Source organism: Coloeus monedula (genome assembly GCF_965178545.1).
Source record: "Coloeus monedula genome assembly, chromosome: 22".
Lineage (NCBI taxonomy): Eukaryota > Metazoa > Chordata > Aves > Passeriformes > Corvidae > Coloeus > Coloeus monedula.
In genome coordinates this window covers 6,831,639-6,847,016 of record NC_138802.1, presented here as the reverse complement: position 1 = coordinate 6,847,016, position 15,378 = coordinate 6,831,639, and the positions used below count along the sequence as shown (strand labels likewise).

At 55.2% G+C, this 15,378-nt stretch overlaps 3 protein-coding genes across 3 annotated transcripts; 2 read left to right on the top strand and 1 right to left on the bottom strand.

The window, feature by feature from the left end:
• On the top strand, nt 1-2,465 carry MRTO4 (MRT4 homolog, ribosome maturation factor). The gene is made up of 8 exons (XM_082295611.1): nt 1-42; nt 278-336; nt 438-541; nt 625-706; nt 924-991; nt 1,312-1,463; nt 1,898-1,974; nt 2,163-2,465. Exons 1-8 carry the CDS (start codon nt 15-17, stop codon nt 2,313-2,315), a joined length of 723 nt encoding a protein of 240 aa, XP_082151737.1. The 5' UTR covers nt 1-14; the 3' UTR covers nt 2,316-2,465.
• A 120-nt stretch (nt 2,466-2,585) lies between these two features.
• Nucleotides 2,586-7,070, bottom strand: AKR7A2 (aldo-keto reductase family 7 member A2; the record flags this gene model as incomplete). Its single annotated transcript, XM_082295610.1, has 7 exons — nt 2,586-3,321; nt 3,843-3,972; nt 4,286-4,385; nt 4,484-4,580; nt 5,109-5,213; nt 5,749-5,936; nt 6,845-7,070. 7 exons carry the CDS (start codon nt 7,068-7,070, stop codon nt 3,160-3,162), a joined length of 1,008 nt encoding a protein of 335 aa, XP_082151736.1. The 3' UTR covers nt 2,586-3,159.
• Nucleotides 7,071-7,179: 109 nt separating this feature from the next.
• On the top strand, nt 7,180-13,083 carry SLC66A1 (solute carrier family 66 member 1). Its single transcript, XM_082295677.1, has 8 exons — nt 7,180-7,487; nt 8,113-8,300; nt 8,897-9,026; nt 9,506-9,593; nt 10,609-10,757; nt 11,498-11,590; nt 12,031-12,216; nt 12,489-13,083. The coding sequence occupies exons 2-8, from the start codon at nt 8,131-8,133 to the stop codon at nt 12,585-12,587; spliced, it is 915 nt and encodes a 304-aa protein (XP_082151803.1). The 5' UTR covers nt 7,180-7,487; nt 8,113-8,130; the 3' UTR covers nt 12,588-13,083.
• The last annotated feature ends 2,295 nt before the right edge of the window (nt 13,084-15,378 follow it).

The window sequence follows — 15,378 nt, the reverse complement described above, 5'->3', positions numbered from 1 at the left end:
AGCACGGCGGAACCATGCCCAAGTCCAAGCGGGACCGCAAAGGTGGGAGCGGCACCCCCGAGCCCCGGTCCCGGACACCTTGCCCGGACACGTCCCTCTCCCCACTCCCTTCTCCGTCCTTTTCCCATCCCTTGTCCCCATCCCTTTCTCCATCCCATCTCCCATCCCCTTCCTCATCCTTCCGACTCCTTGCCCATACCCCGTCCCCTTCCCGATCACCGTCCCCTTCCCCGCCCTGTTCCCCATCCCGCCCTGACGCTCTCTCCGCTCCCCGCAGTGTCCCTGACGCGGACGCCCCGCAAGGGGCTGGAGGCCAAGCAGGCGCTGATCGCCGAGGTGAGTCTGGCCCGGGCCCGGGCCCCTCTCCCCTCTCCCTGTCCTCCCCGTTCCCCCCGCCCCCTGTGCCCGTCCCTGTCCCGGTAACGGCCCCCTCGCAGCTGCGGCGCTGTGTGGACACCTACAAGTACATCTTCGTCTTCTCCGTGGCCAACATGAGGAACAACAAGCTGAAGGATGTGCGGAACGCCTGGAAGCACAGCAGGTGGGCAGGGGGGTGGTGCCCGGGGGATGCCCAAGGGGATGAGTTCCAGGGCTGACATCCTTCTCCTGCTCCTCCTGGGCCAGGATCTTCTTCGGGAAGAACAAGGTGATGATGGTGGCGCTGGGCCGGGAGCCGAGCAGCGAGTACAAGGAGAACCTGCACAAGGTACCTGCTGGGGGTTCCTCTGGGTGTCCTAAAGCTTCACCTGGCGTATTCCACATCCTGGAATAACGTCCTGGGGTCACCGTTCTGTGGGTGTTTTAATTGAACCCATCCATGTGCTGCCACAAAGGCTCTGTTGTGAGTGGAGCTGTGCAGGACTGAGCCCTTGCAGGCGAGTCCCCGGTGCTCCCCAGTCCCCATGGATGCTCCTTTCTTCCAGGTCAGCAAACACCTGAGAGGGGAGGTCGGGCTCCTCTTCACCAACCGCACCAGGGACGAGGTGGATGAGTAAGTACCAGCCTGGCACAGCCTCTTTGTTGCCACAAAAGCCCTTCACTCCCTGCTGCTTCCCTTCAAGCAGGGATGGTCTCATGGGCCTTTTCCACTCATCTTTGTCAGCCATTTCTGCGACAGCTGGGCAGAATCGTGGAAGGGTTTGGGTTGGGAAAGACCTTAAAGCTCATCTCATTCCACCCCCTTTGACACTTCCAGGGATGGGGCAGCCACAGCCTCTTTAAGGACTGTAGGGCAGGCTGTGCCTCAATCCCTGCCTCAGCCCAGGGCTGTTCTCCCACAGCTGAAGCTCTCCCTGCCCGTCTCTGTCCCAGGTGGTTCTCCAAGTTCCGGGAGCTGGACTTTGCCCGCGCTGGGAACAAGGCGCCGTACGGGGTGAGCCTGGACACGGGGCCCCTGGAGCAGTTCCCCCACTCCATGGAGCCGCAGCTGCGGCAGCTGGGACTGCCCACGGCACTGAAGAAAGGTACAGCAGGGGCTGGGAGGGTCAGCTCCGGGCTTGTCGGTGCAGCTGGGAGCTCTTACGGAGAACATTAAATACAGAGTGGGGTTTAGGCCTGGAGAAAACCTCAGGGACAACTTTGTCCTTGTTGGGCTGGGGCTAGGAGTCCTTATGTCCTTGTGCTGCTGTTCCCAAACTTGTGTCAAAGGCTGAGTAAAACCCTCAGATTTCTCCACAATGCCACCTTTCTCCAGTGGAAACAGCTCGGATTAACCCACTCAGGAACTAGGTGTGGGGTTTTGGAGCTGATCTCACCCATCTCCGTGGGGTGCACTGATACTGCCTGGGAAGGTGTCAGCTCCAGGGGGTGGTGCTGGAGAGGGTCCTGGCTCTGCCCCCCACATTCCAGGGGAGTTCCCAGTGCCTGGGAGCCTATTTCCAGGGGTTTTGCTCTGCAGGAGTGGTGACGCTGCTTTCGGATTACGAAGTGTGCAAGGAAGGGGATGTTCTCACCCCGGAACAGGCCCGTGTACTGGTGAGTAACAGGCCCTGCTTCCTGACACAAAACAACTAATAATTAATTAACACAACTCCTAAAACTCAGCAGCAATTAATTTGGTTCCTGCTTTGCTCCACTTCCCACCTGGAAGCGGAATTTACTGTTTTGCTAGGCTGGGCATGGAGACAGTAAAGCAGGAATGACAGATTTGTCTCCTCTCCCAGAAACTCTTTGGCTACGAGATGGCAGAGTTTAAAGTCACCATGAAGTTTCTGTGGAATTCTGAGACGGGAGACTTCCAGAAGCTCGTGGGAGACACAGCAGAGGAGGAGGAGGAGGAAGAGGAGGATGACGACGATGGCAGCAATGAGGACTAACAGCTTGGACACCAGAGAGTTCTATTTTAGGGACAAAAAGAGGAGCATATTTCTCTTTCCTGGGTGCACCTGGACTGGGATGATCTTTATATAAAATGACCTGACTACGCTTTTTTTTAATATTTATATAAATATCTATGTAAAACTCCAGCTGGTTGTTACTGCTGCCTGTTGCTGTTGGTGGATCCTGGGATCTGAGGAAATGCCACCTCAAACATGAAAACTGGGCAGAAAGGGTGTAAATGTAATGCAACTTTGATACAGCACAATAGGAAAGATGCTGAGAGTTTGTTATTCTGACACGGAAGAAGATATTTAGCTCAATCCTTGGAATTTTACCTCATCTCTGGAAGTGTTCAAGGTCAGGCTGGATGGGGCTTGGAGCACCCTGGGATAGTAGAAGGTGTTCCTGCCCATGGCAGGGGGTGGAACGAGATGAGATTTAAGGACCTTCCAACCCAAACCATTCTGGAATTCTGTGATTCAAAGGCCCCAAGTGCTGCCAAAGAGATGCCAGGTTCCAGGTGCAGGTCAGAGATGGGGTCTGCATTAAAAAGAGGTTTTATTCTTGTATGTAGTTACTTAAGATTTCACATTAAAGCAGAACAGGGGCTTTCACCTCGTTAACACATTCATTTTCCTGATCAGCTGCATCCTGAATCACGGGGTGTGCTGGGAGAGCTGAGGGGCCGGGAGGGAGGAACAACTGAGGCACGGGTGTGGATCCTACAAAGCTTCGTTGATTCAGGAAAAATCTCCAGCCCTCCAGACGTGGGTGGGAGGGCAGGGTGAGGAGTACCTCTCCCGAGTTCCCAGAGCCTGTGCCGGGTGTCCCAGGCCGTCCCTAGCGGAAGTAGTTGGGGCAGTCGTGTGCACTCAAGTTCCAGGCCTCGTCGAACGCCTGCACCACGGCCGGCAGCAGGGGACCGTCCTCGCTGTAGTTGAGGTTCTGCTCCAGCTGCTCCAAGTTGGACATCCCGATGATCACTGCATCTCCAAGAGAACCCTGGAAAGAGATGGGAGGTGGTGCTGATCCCAAAAGGAAGCTCACCTCCCAAGCCACTGTGGGCCAAACGAAGCATCTTTCCACTAAAGAACACCCAGCAATTAAGCAACTGACACCACAAGTTCTGCTCACTAGGCCTGGACTTCCTCAGGTCATGCCAACTCCTCAAAAGCTGCCAAGTCCTACTTTATGATGGGCTACAGGAACATTTAGGGGAGATGGGGAATATTAAACATTAGTTTCCTAGTCCAGTGAAGGGCGAGTCCTCTCCTCGCAGGGAAGCTGAGTGCGTGGGAAGCCAAGACCCCAGTAACTGGCACCTAAAATCTTCCAGTTCTGACCACATGGGGAAAGGCAATGAGTTGCCTCACTCCTGCTGCCTGGCAGAGTCTGTACACCAATATTCACCTTGGAACACCACAATCCCACAGGATGAAAAGACACTACACTGAAATTTCCCTGTTTGTGAGCCATGGCAGCAGTGCCCAGTGCTGGCAGCAGTGCCCAGGTGAAGCTCTCACCTGCAGTTTGGAGTGGTTGTAGAGCCAGCGCAGTGCAGCGGACGCCAGGCTGGGTGCAGTGGAGCCATAAGCCTCTTTCAGAGCTTTTTCTACCAGTGCAATTCCCTCAAAATTGTGTTTTTTCCAGTACCTGCAAAAAAAAAAAAATCATTGTTATTGGCCTTGGGACCTCTAGTCAGTGGTACATCTATATTCCAATCAAAAGGCTTTCAGGAAACCTCAGACAACTCTTCGTAGCCTCTGAGGACTTCTGCAATCTCCCTTGGAAGTTGTGAGGAAGCTTAGCCTAAAAACCACCCTGCAGAGCTCAGTCACACACCACAGCCCCAAGCATGTGTGCTGACATACTCCCAAACTTTGGGCAAATCTGCTTCCTCTCAGCTGCCTATTAGAGTGTTTTTTTAATGCAGCCATCCCTGCTCATCTGTCAGCTCAGGACATACCTGTCCCTGTAGGCCTGAGCCCAGTCATTCCCAAAAAATCTCCCAGTGGGCTGGCTCGTGTCTTTGTCCTCGTACTTGTACTTGCCGGTCAGCAGCCCCCCTGCGAAGGAAGGGAGCAGCAGCTTCAGGGATGGGCCAGCTCTGCACAGCCCCTCTTCCACTGGGCTTTGGCCCAAAGCCTGGCCTTGCCCCCTGTACCTGCCAGCGGGTTGTAGGCGTAGAAGCGCAGCCCGAAGTGCCTCAGGCAGGGGAACAGCTCGGCCTCCACCTGGCGCGTGGTCGCGTTGTACATTCCCTGCACCGGGTGGGAGACAGCCTGGAACAGAGCTCAGGGCACAGCATCCGCCTTTTCCCACCCTTCCCTGGCCATACTCATCTGGGAGAGCAGCTTCAGCTCACACAAGGTTATGATTTGCTTAGGAACACTCGCTGAAGGACTGCAAATAATTTAAGTTCCATGCCAGGGGAGTCACTGGCTCCAGCAACGAACACACCGAGCTGTTTCTGAGCAGCGACCGTGCTCAGCTTCCTGAATTTCCTCACTGAAAGGGCTGTCAGGCCTTGGAAGGGGCTGCCCAGGGAGGTTTGGAGTCCCCATCCCTTGAGGTGTCCAAGGAACGCCTGGACGTGGCACTCAATGCTCTGGGCTGGGTGCCAAGGTGGGGATTGGTCACAGTTTGGACTGGAGATCTTTTCCAACCTCAGTGATTCTGTGACTTCTCAGACTAAATGCAGCAGATTCCTTCTCTGCATTTATATTTGGGACACTGGGGGCTGGTCCTAGATTCGGGGAGCCCAAATCCAAGATTCCCCCCTCCCTCACCTGGTACACAGTTGGCATCACCCAGTTGTTGTACTTGCAGATGGTGCAGATTTCTGCCACCTCCCACGCGGCGTAGTTTGACAGGCCAAGCTCTTTAAACTTTCCCTGCAGAGGAATGAAAGGGAATTCAGTTCCAGTGTTTCAAAGTTCATCTGGACCCAGACAGCACAGATGGGTACAGTGAAAAGGACAGTCAGTGACTAAATTTTAGTCCAGAAGGGTTAATTCCTGTCCACCTTTTCTGACAGACCATGAATTATTAAGACCTGACAAAAATATTTCCCATTTGCTGTTCATTTGGAATTCACATCTTCTAGTTTAAATGACATAAGCAGATAAATGAAACTCAGGAGTTCTTCACCCATTACCAGCACTAATCCTAACCCAGACAGGTTAGGATTAACAGGGCTGGAAGCAAAGTTCAGATGTTCCAATGCTTCCAAGAGCTCTTGGGAACAAAGTGCACCACGTGAGCACACAAAGAACAGCGGCTGCTCGGCTTTGCCCTGGGCTCTGTCTCCTCTTGCCACAGCTGCACAAACCCAGAGCTGCAGATGGGCACAACAAGCAGCCCTGGTTTATTAAAAGTGGTGGGAAGGAGGGAATCAAGGATTTTCCAGGCTTGGACTCTGCACTTTACCTCTTTGTGCAGCTCATGGCAGGCACGCAGGGTCTCCTCCACCGGGGTCCCGTGGTCGGGAGCGTGGAGGTAGAAGAGCTCCACACTCTTCCTCTGCAGCCTCTCCAGGGATGTGTCCAGCTGGGAGCGCACACTCTCCGGCTTCAGCGTTTTCCCATCCCATGGGTTGGCCTTGGTGGCCACTTCCACTGGCAGAGAGAGAAGGAATGAGCAAGGACGTTTCCCCTTTGAGGAGGGGAATGGGGATAAGGCACATAACCCAAGTGTTTGAGGTGTTCCAGGGAAGGTGCCTCTCCTCAGGAATCACATCAGCCTAGCAGGCGAGGCTCCTCTCTGCAGGGACTGGGGGTCTGCCCCGGACAGGGAAGGTCTGCTCCTCAAGGTCCGGGGATCAGCACTAATAGGGGGGTCCCTTCTCCTCAGGCATGGCATCAGCCTGGCAGGCACAACCCTTATCCTAAGGGGATGGACCCGGGGCAAGTCCTTTTTCCTCAAGGAGGGAGTCAGCCCAGCAGGGAGGATCCCTCTCCTCAGGGAATGCATCCTGGGGAAGGCCCTTGCCCTCTTGTCCTCAGGGACAGAGTCAGCCCGGCAGAGGAGACCCTTCTCCTCAGGGCAGATACCTCTTCTCAGAGCACGAGTCCTGAGGCAATTCCCTTCTCCTCAAGGACTGTCTCAGCCTAGCAGGAAACACCCTCCTCCTTCCCCAGGGAAGTCCCAACTCCTCAGGGAAGTCTCTTCTCAGGGAGGGCATTAGCCTAACAGGGAAAACCCTGCTCTTCAGGGGACGAGTCCTGGCCAAGTCCTTTCTCCTCAAGGACTCTGTCAACCTGGCAGAAGAGACAAGACCCTCTCCTCAGGGAAGACCCTTCTACGGGAAGAGCCCTCTCCTCAGGGCACGGTTCCCAGCAAGTCCCTTCTACTGAGGAAAGACCGCTCTCTTCACGGAACGCGTCCTCGCCAAGTCCCTCCTCCTCAAGGACAGTTGTCAGCCTCCCAAAGCGGACCCCCCTCCTCAGGGCAGCCCCCTTTCCTCAGACACGAGCCCCAAGGCAGCCCCTTTCCCCCGACGGCAGCCCACCCTCCGCGGCCGTACCGGGCTCGGTGCCGCCGGCCAGCAGCGTGCCCAGGATGCGCTCGGACTCGCCTCCCGCGTACATGAAGGCGGTGTCGAGGAGGCGGTATTGGCGGCGTAGGAAGGCGCGGAGCAGCTCGGCGCTCGCCTCGGGCCCGGCGCGCCGGCCCATCTCCATCGTGCCCAGCACCACGGCGGGCCGAGCCCCGCCAGCCGCCCGCGCCGCCATCGCCGCCCGCGCCGCCATCGCGCCTGCGCGGCCCCGGCCCGCCCCGCGCCCCGCCCGGCCCCACACGCGGCGGGGCCGAGCGCCCCGAGCTCGGGAAAAAGCGGCGGCTTTGGGAAAGGCAGCGCTGGGAACCCATAGGGAGTGTGGGGAAAAGCAGCGACTTCGTGAAAAGGCTCGCTGATTGCCCGCCGCGGGGCCGTGAAAAACTGCCGGTTTCCGGCAGCTTCCTGAGAAAGCGCCTGAGGCGGCAGAGGAGACCCGGCAGGATTTGGGAGAACGGCGAAAGAAACAGGGCAGGAGCTGGGACAGCGGCGAAGGAAACCCGGCGGGTGTCTGAGGAGTTGTGGATTTGCAAAGAAAAAACAGCCCAAGTTTCAAAAAGAGGGGGTTTCCAAGGAAAAATAAAGTCAAATTCCGAACCGCGTCGGTGAGGAGGTGAGTGCCGGTGCTGCGAGGACAGGTTGGGCTGGATTTCGGCTTCTTTTGTTTATTCCCTCCCCTCCCCGCCCCCACCTTTTTTCTTCTCCTTTTTTCTTCTTTTTTTCTTCTTATTTTCTTTTCTTCCTCTTCTTTTCTTCTTCTTCTTTTCTTCTTAAATTCTTCTTCTCATTCTCTTCTTCTTTTCTTCTTCTTCTTCCTCTCCGTCTCTTCTTCTCCCCTTTCTTCTCTTTTTCTTTTTCTTCTCTTTTTTCTTTTTTCCTTCTTCTTTCCCCCTTCCATTTCCTTTTTTCCTTTTCTTTTTTTCATCTTTGCCTTTTCTTTTTTTCCTTTTTTTGTTTTTTCCTCCTCCCTCCCTTCTTTTCCTCCTTTTTTCCCTTCTTAGTTCTTCTTTATTTCTTCTTCTTTCATTTCTTCTGTTTCTCCTCTGAGGCCAAACCCTGCCGGGCTGCCCGCATTTCCCACCGGATGCAAACCCGAAGCCAATAAAGGTGTGTTATCCACTAACGATCCATTTTTCCAACAGGAGCCAGCTCCCGGAGGAGCCCCAGCCCTGTCTCTCGCACAGATCTATCTTTCCCCAGTGTTATTAATTTTATCTGTATTATTCCCTTCTCCCCAGCGTTATCCCAGCGGTTCCATGGCTGCGCGGCGCTGGAGGGGTCTCCCCTTCGGGAATCTCTCCGACTGCCCCAACGGCTCCCGCTGGATCATGGATGTGTTCAACGAGTGTGCCCAGGACGGCTGGGATGTCGCCAGCGTCGTCCTGGGGCTGGGCTCCATCGGCTGCTTCATCGCTGCAGCCTTCCCGTGAGTACCGCTCCCAAATCCCTGGGTACCGCTCCCAAATCCCGCAGTATCGCCCCCAGATCCCGGCCAGCCCTTCCCGGGGGACGGCCCAACCCGACCTGCCAGCACAAGGTGCCAGAATTATTAAATCCCCCCGGCAAGGGCTTGGCGGGTTTCGGGTGAGGGGAGCCGGCAGCACAGCCCCAGAGCCTTGGTGGCGGCCGTGGTGCTGTTGCTGTGCCTGGCAGCCGGAATGTCCCACGTAAGGCACGTGCAGGGCCAGCAGGACAGGTCATCCTGCGGAAGGAATGTCCCCAGGAGCCCTGGGGTGCTTGGAAGTGCTGACACAAGGGTGGCAGAGGGGCACGTGAGGGGTTACGGCTCTTTCGCAACCAGAGGGGAGGATCCTGCAGCTGGGATCATCCTCCCTGCTCCTCCCACAGGGCGCCCGGTGAGCAGCAGTGGGGCTCTGGAGTTCCAGCTGGGGTCAGGGGAGCATGCGGCCTTGCTTTTCCTCCCCTGACTGCTTTGGGATCTACAGGAATCCTGGGGATGGCTCCCAGGTAGCGCTGAACCAGCTGAGGGTGATGTTTGTGCCTCTGCCCAATGCTCTGCAGGCAGTTTTACCAGGCCTGCAGAACGGGCATCATGGACCAGGCTCTCTCCATCTATTTCCTGCTGGGGTGGCTGGGCGGAGACCTCCTCAACCTCATCGGTTCCTTCCTGGCTGATCAGCTGCCCCTGCAGGTACCGGGGCCGGGCTGGCTCTCAAACGCCCCAGCTCCAGCGAGGAGGGAGGGGCTGGGAGCTGCTTTATCCAGCACTTTCGAGCCAGAGACCCAAACTGCCCGGGATGCTCCCTCTTTCCCCCCAAGAAATGCTGCTGCTGGGGTTGCTCCCTTTTCACCCCCGGGTGTGCTCCTTTCTCTCCCAAGGATGTTCCCTCTTTCCCCTCTGGGGTTGTTCCCTTCTCTCCCAGGGATGCTCCCTTCTTCACCCCCCGGGTTACTCCTTTCTTTCCCGCTGGGGTTGTTCCCTTCTCCATCCCAGGATACCCTTCTCTCCCGGGGTTGCTGCCCTTTTCCTCCCCGGGGTTGCTCCCTACTCCATCCCAGGACACTCCCTTCTCCCCCAGGGACCCCGGGAGAGGAGGGAGCATCCCTGAGGGACCATCCCAGCCCCCGGGCAGGTCCCTGCGGGTGTGCCCAGCGTGTCCCCTCCCGCAGGTGTACACAGCCATTTACTACGTGCTGGCAGACCTGGGGATGCTCTCCCTCTACTGCTACTACCGGGTGAAGAGCGGGGGCAGAGCGTGTGAGTTGGGGCAGGGCTGGGGTCTCTGCTCCCCTTGGCACTGGGAACAGAGAGGGGGAGACTCCAGGGGGCACTGGGAGCCTGGGGAGATTCCAGTTATTAGATGCCTCTTATTGCTTGCTGGGCTTTTTGGTTTTTTTCCTTGGGTAATTTGGGCCCTTAGGAGAGCCAGAGCCAACAACTGGCTGGGCCTGAGGCTTCTGCAGACCCTACAAACCTCCCACAGTGTCCAGGCTGAAAATACCCCCCCCCCCCACTCCCCCATGAGCCTCACTGGGCACAGAAATAAATAAATCCTGAGAAATAAATCCATCTGGGAGCTGGGAACTACAGAACTCCTGACTCAGGCAGTGCTGGGAAGCAAAGGGGGAAGTTTTCAATTGTTTTGGGGTCAGTGCTCCAGCCTTGACAGGGAAGTTCCTGTCTGTTCAACTGCAGTGAAAAGGGAACCTGAGCAGCTCTGGCAGGGTTTAAACAGCCAGAGAAAACAGAGAAAATCCCTTTTCCAGCACTGCTGAACCCCAAACACGGATAATTATTTAACATGGTAAAGACATGTAAAGTTATTAGCCACTATTATCAGTTGATATTTGACCCATCAGATACGTAGTTTTGTTAAGCTGGAGAGCTTCTTTGCTGAATATAATCACTAAAAAATGACTGAAAAATAATAAATTACTACTAATAAGTAAGCTACAGCAGAGCTTGCTGTGGCAGGGATTTGAGAGTGGCCATCGTGTGAGCTAAGACAGTGAAATCTTCTAGAGGGGATGATTTTTAAGAGCCCTAAACCTGAAGAAACCAAGATAGGAGCAGTTTCCTCCCTGATAAGGTACAAATTGGCCACATCACTGGGAGATAAATCACATCACTCACCCACAGCAGCCACTGCCCATCCCTTGGTGAGATAAGGGAGAGTTTGGAGGTTTCTTCACCCCGAGGGGGTCCTGGAACCCCCGGGGCTGCTGGGGGTTGCTGGGTTCTCCCTCATCAGGCTCTGTCTGACTCCCTGCAGTCCCCGCTCCCATCAACGCAGCCTTTGTGTTCCTCTCCGTGGGGTCCCTGTCCGGCCTCTCCCTCCTGGGCAGTGCCAGCACCGAGGATCCAGGAACCTTCAAAGGAAGGTCTCTGCTGTCAGCTCCTGGGGATGAGCTTGGATCAAAGGTGAGCCAGTTCCTAAACCTGGGAGATGGGATAGAGATCTGCTTGGGGATGTCCTGTTTGATGCTGTGATGCCAAAAAACCACCCTGGACCCCACGATGCGTTTTGGGGTTGGGGGTTATTCCTATTTTAGGGCCAACCTTCCAGGAGACTGTTACAGTCTAGGAAGGTGACACTAGAAAGAAAACTTTTCCAGAGATTGTTCCAAAATTCAGGAAGAGTTTGCTGCAGGATTTCAGACATTTCAGGGCATTTTCACTTCAGACTTCAAGCACTTCTGTGAGCTGCTCGAGAGTCAGCAAACCTCACATTTCCCACATCTCTGTTTGCAAACAGACTTTCTCTCAGGTAGCTGCATAGGATGGACATATTGTAAAAAATGTGGTTTTAAGAGACTGTTTTCAGGAAATTTGGAAGACTTCTCCCCTTTAATTCTCTTTCCAATTATCCACATTTATATATATTATTGGAAATCAAGCAAGAAAGTGCAGCACGGTAACTCAGCTTGCTAAAAGTAAAGGGAGGTTTGCAAAATAGTTTTGCAGTGGCAATAGAAAAGGACCTTTCCAAGCAATGCAAATGAACCCAAATCCTGTGATAACAGACTGCACTGGGTATTTTCCTGTGGCAAAGTGAAATATGATGATCAGCTGTAATTATCTCCGGGCTGTCAGGGGAGGGGGAGCTGGGCACAGCCAAGGCTGGGTGCTCTGAGCCCCTTGTCCCTGCCCCTGCCTTGCAGCCTTTCTCCAGGACTGAAATCATTGGATTTACCATCGGCTCCATCTCCTCCGTGCTCTACCTGTGCTCCCGAGTGCCCCAGATCTGCACCAACGTGAGTGCCCAGCTTGGGACCCTGGGGCTCCTCACGTGGCACTCAAAGGGGGCTGGGGGAGTTCTCCTTTCTCCTTGGGGCGTTCTCCTTTCTCCTTGGGGGGGTTCTCTTCCTCTGGTGAAGGTCTCCTTTCTCCTCGGGGGGGGTTCTCCTTTCTCCTCTCTGCTCGGAGGTCCCATGCCCCATCTCCCATCATTCCATTCCACTATTTCTCTGTATTTATTCTCCCCTCTCCCCCCTTAACCTACCAATATTTTCAGGGTGGGGCTTTCATTTTGTCTTATTTACAAGCCAAAGGGGAACTAAAAGACTCTCAGCATTGAGTCACCACCTCTTTTCTTCTCTTTTTTTAATGCTGGGGGAGAGGATGATTATTATCACTTTGTACAGAGATTTAGGGCAGCTGCAGCCAAGCTCCTCTCCTCTCCCTCTTCTCCCAGTACAAGAGGAAATCCACCAGCGGGGTCTCCTACTTCCTCTTTGCCCTGGTGATGCTGGGGAATTCCCTGTACGGCCTCAGTGTCCTCCTGAAGAACCCGGAGCCGGGCCAGGGCCGGGGTGACTACATCCTGCACCACCTGCCCTGGCTCGTGGGCAGCCTGGGCGTCCTGGCCCTCGACGTGGTTGTATCCTTTCCCCTGGGATGGGATCCCATCCTGCCAGCAGGGCCTTGCAGGGAGTGGAACAGGCAGGGACAGGCAGGAGGGGTGGGGTGATGCTGCTCCATGGGTGATTTTGTGGTGTTGCACCAGCTGGGACGTGCCTCAGCCCCTGGTTTGCATTGAGCTCCTTATCCCGTTCCCACCTCTCCTGGCACAAACCCTTTCCTCTGGGTGGTGGCACCCAGTGCATGCAGAGACCCTCCCTGTGAGCGTGCAGAGCCTTGACCTCTCCCCAGATCTCCTTCCAGTTCCTGGAGTATCGGAAAGGACGGCCCGGAACCCTCGAGGAGAGGGATGCGCTCCTCAGGGAGCAGGAGGAGAGCCCGGAGAGCTGACAGAGGGCCCTGCCCCGCAGGGATTGCAGGAGGGGGATGCATGTGAGGAAGGTGGCCTTAGGGCCGGGCAAACCGGCCCCTCCATCCTGGTGGCTCCTGGGAGGAGAGGCCCCAAGCCCGTGGGTGACGCATTGTGCTGCCAAGGCGGTGGCACAGGATGCTGCTGGGACACCTCGTGCCGCTTTGATACCAAAGATGCTTTCAGGATAAAAGGGAATTTTTGGATACCTCAGTTGCTCTTCGCTGCTCTGGTACCCCACAGCTGAGCCCAGTCACTGCTGCGACTCCTGAGGGTGATCTGGAGCTTCCTTGGTGCTGAAAAATGTGGGAAGAGCCTGAGTGGGGAGGGGACAGGGATGATGGACCTGCCACAGACATGAGCACCACTGTGGCCTCACAACTCCCCACTCAGCTCCTTCCACCCAGGGCTGGATCCAATGGGGAAGGAGCAGCAGAGCCCAAGTGTTCAGTCCACACCTGTTTTAATTAGCGTGGCTCACCCGTCTATAAAACACGTCCTTCCCCACCTGCCTGCCTGGGTTTCATTTTGCTGCTTTACCTGGCAGCTCCTGCCTCTTTCCTAATGAGTCTCACAGTCCCATTTCTCTGACTTCTCATTTTTTGCCTCACCCATGTTTTAATTGCACAGATTCCTTGGTGAAGTTGCTCCATTGCTGTTCCCCAGCCAAAGAGCTGCCTCTCTGCTCGCTCTGGTTTTCGGTTCCTGCTGTCTCTCCTTGATGAATTTATCCTCAACTTGATGAGTTTATCCCCAACACTGATGAGTTTATCCCCTTCTCAGGGCCCTGCACTCCTTGACCAGGGAAGGATGGGAAGCAGGGGTGGTCTGGGAAAAGCTGTGTCTCCAGCAGGACAGAGCGGAGGTGTAGCCAGGCTCCCTCCCGTGTGTTGAGCTCTTCCTGCTGGGGATGAGCAGCTCAATCTCCCTGGGAAAACGAGGAAAATCAACCAAAGCTTGGAGACCCTTCAGGAAGAGCTATCACACCTTGTCCTTGTGAAAACAAGAGCTTTCCTTTTCCTGCACTTGCTATCAGCTCTTCCTTTTGCTTCCCTTTCCCCTCTCCAGCTCCCTTCTGATACCCAACATCGTGTTCCTTTTGGCTTTAGCACCCTTATCATTAATTTATGATTCCTCAGCCAGTCCATGACATTTGTCCTTCCCAAGGAAGTCACTCTGCTTTGTCCTCACACCAAGGACAGCAATCTGTGGTTACCCAGCTCAGCCTGGATCTCACAAGAAATGGGATTCCGACTGCTCAGTGCCCACCAAGCTGCACCAGCAGGTTCACTGAAACACAAGCTGGGCCAGTGCTTGGGACTGAGCTGTTTCCAGAAAGGAAAAGTATTTTTCAGTCTCTCTGAGCCCCTTGGACCAAGTGAGTGGGTTTTTCCTGGATTAATTCACCATTCTGCCCCTCCAGATTCACAGGCAAAGCAACTGCTCACCTCATCCTGAAGGCAGCAGGATTTCCTCTCCTGTCTTTCCCTAGGAATTGTAGAGGAACAATTCATACCCAGTACTAATCCAAACCATGAGCAAAGCCCTCATCTCTGCCACTCACAACCCTAAATTACTGTCACATACTGGCTTTTGTTAAACCTCGACAAAGAACCTGTGCTGTAAGGAGGAGAGCACACACACATTTATATATATATATATTTATCCCACACAGTGTGTCCCCACAGGTGTGCCCCAAGCACGAGTTAGGTACGAAGTTGATTTACTCTGACTTTACTCAGGCAGGGCAGGAGCAGGAGGTTACACACCTGCAGCAGTCTCGGGGGTGGCTGGAAATTCCGGAGGCTCTTCCTGAGGTTCGCCTCCCTCCAGGTGATCACTGCAGCCCTGTCCCTGCGTCCAGGAGTTTGCAGAGGCAAATGTTCAACCAGAAAAGGCTGAGCAGGAACAACCAGCCCTGGGGGAGAGGGTAACTGAGAACCTCAACAGGAGCCTCCCCCTCCCAGGCTCCAGAACTCATCTCCAGCTTCAAAAGAGGCTTGTCTTGGGGCAGAACCGTGAGACAGCAACCACACCCCAGTGTTCCCTGCGGGATCCCAGGGCACTGTCCTTTCCCAGCCTGTGTCCCACAGGAGCTCTGGTACCCTCTGCAGGCTGCGGGTGAACTCTGGCCACGTGCAGGAGTCTGGGGGGGACACAGGTCACGTTACAAGAGCACGTTAATTAATCAATCAGTGTTAATGCCAACAGCCCCCACTTGCAGAGGGCCACACAGAGGGCAATTCCCAGAGCCAGGGGCAAGAGGAGCCCAGCAGATCTTTATGTGCTTCCCCAGTTTTGGCAGGATTGGGTTTGGTACAACCAAAGCCTGGAGCAGGCAGGGAACCCAAAGCTGTGCCAGCTCCCTCTGCCCACCGAGGGCTCAGGAGGCGACGCTGGGGGAGGGTCACAGGTGACACAGGGACCAGGGCAGGAGCTTTTGGGTCAGCACCGATGGGAGGAACCACCCAGGCCAGCACAGCCCCTCTGCCCAGGGCTGGACACACAGGTGCCCCACTTTCCAGCACACCCAGCAGAGCTGGACTGCGCCCTCTCCCCTGGATGCACCCCTTCCACGTCTGCTGGCTGCCTGGAGCATCAATCCCAGCAGCTCCGAAGGGCAGCTGGACCATGAGTGACACGGGTCCAAGCAGCAGTGGGACATCACACCCCCTTCCAGACAAACGCTTCTGGATGTGGGACAAACAACAAACCCCAAGTAACCCTGCAAGGAAGGAAAGAGAAACAAGGAGGACACAACCACACACACGC